The 10,516-nt window shown below is 30.8% G+C and overlaps 1 protein-coding gene across 1 annotated transcript; it reads left to right on the top strand.

Moving 5' to 3' along the window:
- The first annotated feature begins 303 nt into the window (after positions 1-303).
- LOC127732466 (uncharacterized) lies at positions 304-10,250 on the top strand. The gene is made up of 8 exons (XM_052241504.1): positions 304-365; positions 2,071-2,225; positions 3,670-3,747; positions 4,801-5,075; positions 5,506-5,720; positions 6,551-6,737; positions 7,647-7,850; positions 9,134-10,250. Exons 2-8 carry the CDS (start codon positions 2,146-2,148, stop codon positions 9,379-9,381), a joined length of 1,287 nt encoding a protein of 428 aa, XP_052097464.1. The 5' UTR covers positions 304-365; positions 2,071-2,145; the 3' UTR covers positions 9,382-10,250.
- Positions 10,251-10,516: the final 266 nt, after the last annotated feature.

Raw genomic sequence — 10,516 nt, 5'->3', positions numbered from 1 at the left:
CAATCATATATAAAATAGATAGACCTGTAGAACATAGGTTAAATGAAGCTGTAAAGTGTATTGGTTCGACGGTATTCTAATTAGACATCAGGCCTGACATTCTACAGAAATAATAATACCAGTTAAGAAATCCCTTTTCTATGTAATCTGGGATCTCTGGTGGCCAACTCTTAACACCAGGGAGGCAGCATTATAATATACCACCAAATTTTGGAATAAGTCGCCTTGGGTGGTTAAAGTAGTCAGACAAATAGTGTTTACTTTTGATTTACACTACACGAGTAATTCTACTTTTGTAGGAGCCGGAAAATAATGCTGAGTTAAATCAATCAAGCATCATTGATGTAACAGAAGAAACACCCCCAGTAAGTGTTTATTTAGCAAGATTATTATTAGGTCATATTTTACAGGTAAATCTTTTCTTCTTAATAAATGACTTACACTGTTAAATTTGGTTTATTTTTTATTGGTATAATACTATAAAAAACTTGTAACAACCACTAAAATTACAAGCTCCTAATACTAGGGACAGGTATATTGAGCATTTTTCGCAAAGTTAACTTATAGAACCTTCTAAAAAAAAAAATTGCTAGTATACTGGTGATTGAATGATGAATCTCTTTTAGGTATCCCAAAATAACTCAGCAGGTACAAGAAGTACATTATCAACACCAAGAAGGAGAAGACTGTCAACACCAAGAAGGCCTAGAAGAAGTACAGCAATCAGGAGTGGAACACAGGTATAAACAGGATAAAGTCAATGAATAGCAGATTCCAAACAATTCGGAAAGTAAAAAGAATGTCTTTCTGCAGTTTACTGGTCAAATGAAAATTATAACTTATTAAGTACACTGGTATGTTTTTGGCTTTCTTGACCCAAAGGATGGGTTGACCTGTTGGCTGCTGTATTTCAATCCCAATTTTTTGCTCATTGGCAGAAAAAACGGAAAGTTATTGACAGTCAGCACAAACACTTTATAGTTTTGATATATATCATGTATATGGTAGGTTTGAATTTTAATGCCTTTATTGACAAGCAAAGGAATAAAAAAAAAATACAGAACTATTTTTATTTATTTTAACAAAAATTGATAAACATTGATTTAAAAGAAATATATCAACAAATTTTTGAATAAGTCACCCTTGGTGGTTAAAATAGTGTTTACTTTGATTTACACTACACGAGTAATTCTAATTTTGTAGGAGCAGGAAAATAATGCTGAGTTGAATCAATCAAGCATCATTGATGTACCAGAAGAAACACCCCCAGTAAGTGTTAATTTAGCAAGATTATTATTAGGTCATATTTTACAGGTAAATCTTTTCTTCTTAATAAATGCAGTTTTTGAGCATATCTAATTAGCATGTGGTAGTGATATTCATCAGGTCAGATCTATCTGCCCTCAAATTTTCAAATGATTCAGACAACCCATTGTTGGGTTGCTGCCCCTGAATTGGTGATTTAAATGAAATTTTACAGTTTTTGTTTGTTATCTTGAATATTATTATAGATAGGGATAAACTTTCAACAAAATAATGTTCAGCAAAGTAAGATCTACAAATAAGTCAACAAGACCAAAATAGTCAATTGACCTCTTAGGGATTTGTTGCCTTTATAGTCGATTTTTAACATTTTTTTGTAAACTTTTACAAAATCTTCTCTGAAATAACTGAGACAAATTAAACCAATCTTGGTCACAATCATCTTTAGGGTATTAAGTTTGAAAAAAATATGTCTGATGACCCCACCTACCAACCAACATGGCTGACATGGCTAAAATAGAACATAGGGACAAAACTTTTGCCACATATATAACAAATCTTAGGATGAGGGAGATATACTTTAGATAATTCATATATGAAATTAATAACAATAAATTAAATGATAATTTTGAATATTATTCCAGGTACTAAGTCAACTGCCTAGTTTGAGAGTTTGACATTTAGATTGTCACACTAGTAAAATAATTTTGTAGTTGATACCTATATAGGCAAAAAAAACCACCCAATAGTATGCTATTTTAAAAAAAGTTTGTTATTGGTTTCTTGTAATTTCTCAATTTGTAATAGGAAGTGGTTGCAGCAGGATATCGCACTGCCACTGGCGACTCACCAACAGTTTTATTTAGAACATCAGCACCACTAATGGTAGATCAGATGAATACCCATTCCATATCAATTCCAAATCAAACAAACAGGTCTCAACAAATCATTGACATAACAAGGTATGTTCTTACAGTCATAATTAATACTGTATAAGTAAATTTCTTGATTTATGTTCTTTTAAATGTTTATGAAAGCATGCCATCATATGTGTCCTATGGACAAATTCTTCTTTTATTTTGGTGTCAAATAGGTTCATTTCAAGTATGAAAAATTCTTGTCAAGATTTGTTTACAATTCCTTGTTCATGTTGATTGTAATGATATTTAAACTAAATATTTCCTATTTCTGTAAGATTACATCATTATCATTAAGCAATCGTAACTAACTCAGCTATTCTAGCCAGGTCAGTATGGCCCTCAACATGGAGTCTTGGCTTACCTGAATAGAAAGCTATAAAGGCCCCTTAATAATCAGTGTAAAACAATTCAAACAGGAAAACCTAATCTATATACAAAACAAGAAACAAAAACAACTATGAACCACATCAGCAAACAACAACCACTGAACAAGAGGCTCCTAACTATTTCCATAGGCACACCAACCTTCACCCCAATCTGAGACAGTAGTGTAAAATAACAACATGAAATGTATATAACTTTGACTTAAGCAATTTAGAGCGTCACTGCCAAAGAATATTTATTCTCTGAATACGATGAAATGTTGAATTAATTAATGCTTTTCCCTTGTTTCCATACTTTTGAACTTTATTGTTTTGAGTTTATAAAAAAAGGTTGTAAAACATTTAAATATCATCATTCAAAAAATATAGAGATTGATAAGCAGTGTGATACACATAATAGCCAAGTTAAAAAATATTGTGAAAATGTTTCTCATGAGCTACTTTACAAAGCTTTTTGAAATTTGATATTATCGATTATAGCCTTTGTGTGAGGTCGATACGAGGTTATATCGACCTAAGAGAAGCATATTGACTGAGGACGAAGTCCGAGGTCGATATGCTTCTCTCGGTCGATATAACATCGTATTGACCTCAACCAAAGGCTACAATTGTTATATTATTAATCAACAACTATAGCATGAACAATGTAAAATTGGGGATTTCTAGAATCTATTTTTAGTAACATGCTGTATGCCCTGTGCAATATGCTGTTTTTGACCTACGAAAATCTAAACACAACAGTATTGGCGTGCAAACTGAGCAAATACAAATGTACATGTGATCAAGTTTTAACGAATCAAAAATCCTTAAAAATATTCGATTAATAATATTAAAGATTATAACAATGAGTGAGATATACTGTGTTGTATGATTTCAGTGTTATCTGACACCTACTCATTCTGTTTAATGTTTACTTTAAGTTGTGGTATCACAAGTGAGCAGCAGCTCACAGATTCACTTGTTGAACATACATTTATATAAGCTGGTTTTCATAGAGAAAAGAATGTGCTTGAGGTTCATTTGTCAACAAACTTGAGACATAAATTCTCCAATCTTCATATAGGAAACTATGCTCCATATTACATATTTTTTTTCTATTTCAGAGGACTGCATGTTAATGAAACCAATGACAATGGTTTGAATGACTATATACCAGAAACAGCACCATTTGGTGATGTTGGGTAATATTCTATTATTTTGTTATAAACCAACCAAAACTCAATTAAATATACATTAAAATGTAACTCTGAATCTTTTTGGGGTAAAAAAGTGTTAAATTAGAAAATGCTACATGAATATATTTTTCTGTCATATTATTTTTGCTCAGGGCAATTCTAGGGTAAATTGTTCAGATCCAAACCACCCATAATAACAAAAAATTATATGAAATGCATTTTAATTTTTTTTTACCACACAGTGAAATTTGGAACAGCTCTCAAAAAAAATAATTAGTAAGAATAGCAGGTTATTTTCATGAGTGTAAAATTTCTCGATAAAGAGGCAACAAAGTACAAGAAAATTTTTGGTGGTTTTTATTTTGGTGGATTCTAAAATTTCAGTTAAATATTTTGGCAGATACTGAAATTGTAGATAAAAATGAGAAGCAAGTGTCTTACTTAATTGACATTTTATTTAAAGAATATATTCTGATACTGAAAAAAAATACCAGTAACAGTAAGATATTTGTCACAGGTATACACACTTCTGTTAAATTTTACAGATGAATAGTAACAAAAATGACCGAACCTTTGATGTACTTACTAATTAGGTTAAAAATTATCAAGAGTGATTTACAACTCTAATGTAGTTTGACACTAATAAGTAAGGGTAATTGCCTGATAGAGTACCTTACAATGAATAATAAGGGTACACACCCGACAGTCATTTTATAAAATACATCTGTACAATACCCTTATGTGTACAATACCCTTTGAGCATTTATGTTGGTAACACTAACCTATACCATTATTGACCTGCTGACAGGAATAGAAGAAAATCATTTACTAAACGCTTTAGCTTTTAGAAAGTACAGAACATATAAATAAATTTTCGCAACCTTTATTTTTGCTATTTTCATTTATCTATATAGTTTAACATTGTAAGACATCTCAAACCTAGTACATTTATTGTTTGATATCAAAGTAATTTATGAAAAAAATATTGAATTGAAAAGATGTTATATATTTGTTGGGAGACAATGTTATTTATGGTTAGCATTTATATCCTTTACACAGACAAAATCCCTCTGCTGATGGGTTGAAAGATGTTCTGGTTGAACATAGGGAACTGTTCATAAAATCTACATCAGAAGAGGATCCATTGCTGATAGAGGTTCGAAGGGGTTATGTATTGGTGGACTCCATCACCATCATCAGATTCTCAGGAGATGACCTACATAGTCCCTTGAGTATACAATTTGTAGATGAAGAAGATGCAGACTTAGGTGGTCTTAGAAGAGAGTTTTGGAGCCTTTTGCTTCATAACATTAGTCATTCATGTTATGTAACAGGTAATGTTATTGTTTAGTTAAAAATGGAGATTTAATGACATTTTAAATACCTGAATGTATAAAATACTACTACTAAGTACTTTTATTTAACATGAGCTTAAATGTCCCACAGAATATAAGAACTGTTGTCTAAATCAAGACTTAAAAAGATTTTCATTACCTCTCATGATCTAGAGAATACATCAAATATCAGGAAATGCACTATGAATACAATATACAACCTCAGACATGATTTTAACTATTCAATCATAAAAAAAAACAAAAAAAAGTTGGTTTCCGCTCTCTAACTTTACTTTGCTTAAACAAAATGTTATGAAACTTAGTTAAAAAAAAGTTAATATTATTTATGTTTATCATACAACAAACTAAAATTTGTACACTCATCTTTTTTTTTTTGAATTTATTAAGAAGATTGGTATTCTTTTTTCAGGAAAACCTGGAAGACAAACATTCCAATCTAATTACCTGGAAAAGAAAAAGAAAACATTTTTTCACCTTGGTCAGCTGATAGCCCTGTCAATAATTCAAGACGGTCCTGGTTTGCCCATTTTTTCAGATATTGTAACTGACTACATTATAAATGGGCAAACCTCTGTGATAAATCCTGATGATCTACCTGATGGACTGAAAGATGCACTGGAGAAAGTAAGTATTTGTGAATGACTATATTGCACAATATCACAGTTTTGTGCAATAGCAACACATCTTCATTTGAAAGTAGTACAAATATTTTCACTTATTTTAATTTTTTGATGATCTTTCACATCATTTATTTTGTGTCAGAAACCTTTATTATGTCCAAAATTTTATGACAAAACAAATTTAGACAGTATCAAGGTTGAATATTGCATCCAAATTTGCACCAACTGATCATGGTTCGAACTCCAGTCATATCAGGCTGCACTCTGCAAAGCATTTTATTATTTTAAAAAGATAATATTTTAAAAAGATAATACAATGAAAAGTGTATGAAGCAACCATTTTATTTTAGAAGGGGCTTGGATTAAACTAGGAAGGCACTTTTTATTTAACACCCACCATGCATACATTTTAAATTGGATATTTCATTTCAATGTTCAAGCAATCTTTCTTGAATAGCCACCACCCATCAAATTTTAATAAAGGGCCATCCTTCCTCCCATACAATTAATTCTGGAAAAACCCTTAAGTAAACAGTTAGAAGGAAATTCATAAGTGAAAATTCTAACCTAAGTCCTTCTGTTAAATATATTAATATTGATTCACAGAGGCTCATAAATTTTCAAAATCAGCGGTGATTTATAATATTTTATATAATACCCAAGTTTTCATGGTTCACTGAATGTAGAAAAATTATATTGAAGGGACCATATAACTTTAAAGAGATAATATATTCTTCTTTTTATGTTGCGAATTTTTAATATGTTGCTGATTATATACAAAAACAGCAGATGATAATGTCATGTATACTGATCTATTTATTTCGTTGCTTTAAGATGCAGAATAGTGCGTCTGATCGAGATGCAAAAGAAGCATATTCATCCATTATGGATATTGCTACAGATATTGGGTTTATAGTACCAATAACATCCTTTACTAAAAAACATGTAAAACCACTGCAAGCAGCTTTTATCGAAAGTCAGATTTCCAGCTGCAAAGATGAGCTAAACCAGTTTATTGAAGGTTGGTTAATCTATAAATAGATTTACAGATAGCATCAGGCATTATTTGGAACATATAAGTTTTGTCACATTTCCTTGACTTCATTTTTATGGTGAATCGGTCAAAATAGTGCCATGTTCATGAAGAGTTTTAATTGAAGATATTTTGATAAACAAACTATGATATTAGAATAATGGGAAATCAGTTATGTATTCTAAATATATAGTCACAAAGAATTTAATTAGATTTGTATTTGATCAAAATCAATTTTCTAATTTTGTTGAACTAATGCGATACTTGTAGTAAAACCTTCAAGACAATAACAATCAAAACCAAGGAGTTAACAAAGACTCATAAAACAAAAAGACATTTACATCAGTTAAAATAAATAAGAAACAACACAAACTCCATTAAAAACTGAGAGTGAAATCAGGTGCACCATAAAGGGTAGGATTTCCTGCACCCTATACAGCACCCATCATGCTATAAAACAAAACATTGCCTCAATTGAAGTACCATTTTCAAGTTATCTTTATCAGTTATGCTTCAGAACTCAATTGCATGAAGAATAGCAGGTACAGTCATGGTATTTGTTAGTTGATATAAGGGGCCTCGGTGGCCGAGTGGTCTAAGTAGTAACTACTGTAATCACTAGCCAGTCAACACTGAGGTTGTGAGTTCGAACCCCGCTCGTGTGGGTGCACTCGACTCCAATCTTAATTGACTAGGATTGTCAGTTTTCCTATCGAAGGTCGGTGGTTTTCTCCGGGCACTCCGGCCTACTCCACCAATAAAAACTGACCGCCACGAAATAGCCCAAAAGTGGTGCTTAAAAGTGGCGTAAAAACACCAAAAATCAAACATCAAATGTTAATTGATATCAAAACTACAGGAATTTGAATATTAAAGTTTTTTTTTATATTTGTATAGGTTTAGATACTCATCAAGTCATGAGCCTTCTTCGACAGCCAGAAAACAGGGCTTCTGCAAGACCCCTGTTCAGTGGGAGGGTAAAACCCATCACAGTTGGAAAATTTAGAAAACTTCTAAAATTTAAATATGCAGAGGGAAATGCTAATCCGGACCAGAGGGCCACTGGGATAGGTTTCTTGACATTCCTTCAAGCCACCAAGGGTTTGTATATTTGTCAGGACTTTTCATTTCCTCTTTAGTTTTGTAATATAAACTTGTAAGTGTCTCTGTTCCTCAATTTTATAAAACATTATTTAAATCAAAATGTTTTAAGAAATCAAATAATATGCAATTATATGAAATAAAATCATGTTATATTGTGCTAGATGAATTCCTTTGCTTCTGATGTTTGCTGTTCACATTTTTAATCTCTTTACAAAATATATAATTAAATGATTGTCGGATGAAATAAAACCAAACTAAGCAAAAATGTTTAAGAGACCCTTTTTTATTCACATTGTAATCAAAAGAAATATGCTTGAAAATTCTTTTAACCACTGTTACTTTATTTGTCTGTTGATGATCATACTTCACTGAAAAAGTGAGAAAATAAAAATTTAAACAAAATTGGCTAAGTTTGTGTCACTATATTTTTCCTATACATACAATTTGAAATATTTAAATCAGTTTGTCCATTGATGGTTTTATTCAATAAGAATTTTAACTCGTATTTAAAGTGTAAATTTGATGTTTTAACCATTATCTGATCAAGTAATGTGTGATTAATGTTTCTACTGTTTATGCCCTGAAATATATAATTGTTTATATATAATATAGATTGCCTTTTGTTTTCTAAACAGTTTATTTATTCAAGATTGTGTGATATAAAGTAAAGGATATGAACATGAAAACTCTAATCAATAGTAAATATCATAGAACCCATGCTGGATGTACATAAAAATTCAAATACAATACAGTTATCTCTCTTCTAATGCTAAATACATAGATAATTTAATTTTAGTCATTTTTTCACTGTAAACTTTTCATTAAGAAAATAAGTTTTGTGAAAGGATCTTCATTGGCCCCTATCTAGGTGACCTCATAGATATGCTTCCGGCATCAAACATTAATGCTTGGCATTTTTCTGGCTGCTTGGTCGCCTCAGAATGAAATAAAATTTGATGAAATAAGGTTTTCTAGGTGGAAAATGTAAATTTTTTGTTCCGATTTTTTTGGGGAAAATGTCAATACATTCTGTAATTCAAAATGTCAGCTTCCTTAGTTACAGTCAGGGAGATTAAGAATTTTACGCTTACTGTCATCCAATCAGTGCCGTTGATACAAAATAATTGTATTTATAGAATTTTTATTTAATTATTGTGTGTAGAGTCATACATAAATTAAACAGAATAATTAAGGGGACTAAGAAATTAAAAACATGCAGATATCCATCAATCACAAAAAGTTATATAGGTAGAAGTACAATGTATAATTTTCTTTTTTAGGAAGAGCAACTGAAATAAATGGTATAAAACTTGAACTGAAAGATGTCATGATGTGGTTAACGGGATCAACAATAATACCAGCCATTGGATTCCACAAATTGATTGATGTCGATTTTGCAGACAGTACTTTTGTAAATACATGTGCCCTTGCTTTAACTTTAAAGACACAACCAGACCTATCATCAGAAGATGCAGTTTCCTACTATACTGAGTTGATTATCAACAGTCAAACATTTACAAAAGAATAGTTTTTGTCTTTCTTGTTCATTATAAACTTATTGACAAAATTGTGAAAGGTTTAATGTTTTTGACCTGTCCATCAGTGTGAATGTCAATTGTATATTATGATTCAATCATTTTCTAGAATGTATGCCCATTTGAGCTTAGATTTTGCACAAAATATACTTGATCTGTAGAAAACTGTTTCCATAAAAAAAAATCAATGTCTGAAATCTCAATAATAAGCAAACTGACCAATAAATTTTTTCTGCATTTCTAGTTTGTGAAGTTCTATCTATTTTTTACAGTCTTATCAAGCTTGTTATTTAAAAATTGAGTAGCGAACATCTTTAACACTTTTTGTGTAACTTTGAAGCACAATCCCAGAGGTTTCTGAACAAATATATATAGAAATTAAAAACCAATTGTTTAGAGAACAATTGAAAGTCTTTTCACATCAATTTTCAAAGATATTGAAAAGAAGCTAGTTCCGGTTTACTCAAAGTTAAAATTAGCACCCAATTATAAGTTACTTCATACTGATGAGATAAATAAATAGTTTCTATATACTTTTGAGTGAAATAAGGGATATAAAATGCTTCTTCTGGTGAAGTAAATGCACTTTCGGTCTCATATTCATATGATAGCTTCTTTCATACTGATTCCAAAAATATAAAGTTTTTTTATACTTTTGCTTGTTAGCCAGGAGATAGTTGGCCACTTCCGGTTGATGGAAAGTCACTTATAGTCTTTTGTGATAAGTTAATTTATATAAATTACAAAATCCATGGATTTCGAGTACTTTTCCATGTAAAAAGTGCAAAAAATGGCTACTTCTGGGTTTCTGAAGGTCACTTCCGGTTATCATTTTTCAAGGTCATATGTCACCCAACCTTTTGTCAAATTGCTATGAAATGAACCAAGTTGAAGTAATAATCACTAAAACTAATAATTAGACATTTCAGGGGCACTAACTCCTATAAGATGCCATTAGATTGTTTCAGACCAAATGTAGCATATCTTTATTACAATTCAGCAAACATTTTGCACTTATACTTTATATCTTTAAAAGTGTTATACGGTTAATTGTCTATGAGTTAAAAAAAACATACCAACAAATTTATTTGATAAAGGTAGATAACTCCTATATCATTTCATCGAAAT

Source organism: Mytilus californianus, unplaced genomic scaffold (assembly GCF_021869535.1).
Source record: "Mytilus californianus isolate M0D057914Y unplaced genomic scaffold, xbMytCali1.0.p SCAF_25, whole genome shotgun sequence".
NCBI lineage: Eukaryota > Metazoa > Mollusca > Bivalvia > Mytilida > Mytilidae > Mytilus > Mytilus californianus.
The sequence above is the reverse complement of the archived record's forward strand: the minus strand, read 5'-3'. Positions and strand labels throughout refer to the sequence as shown.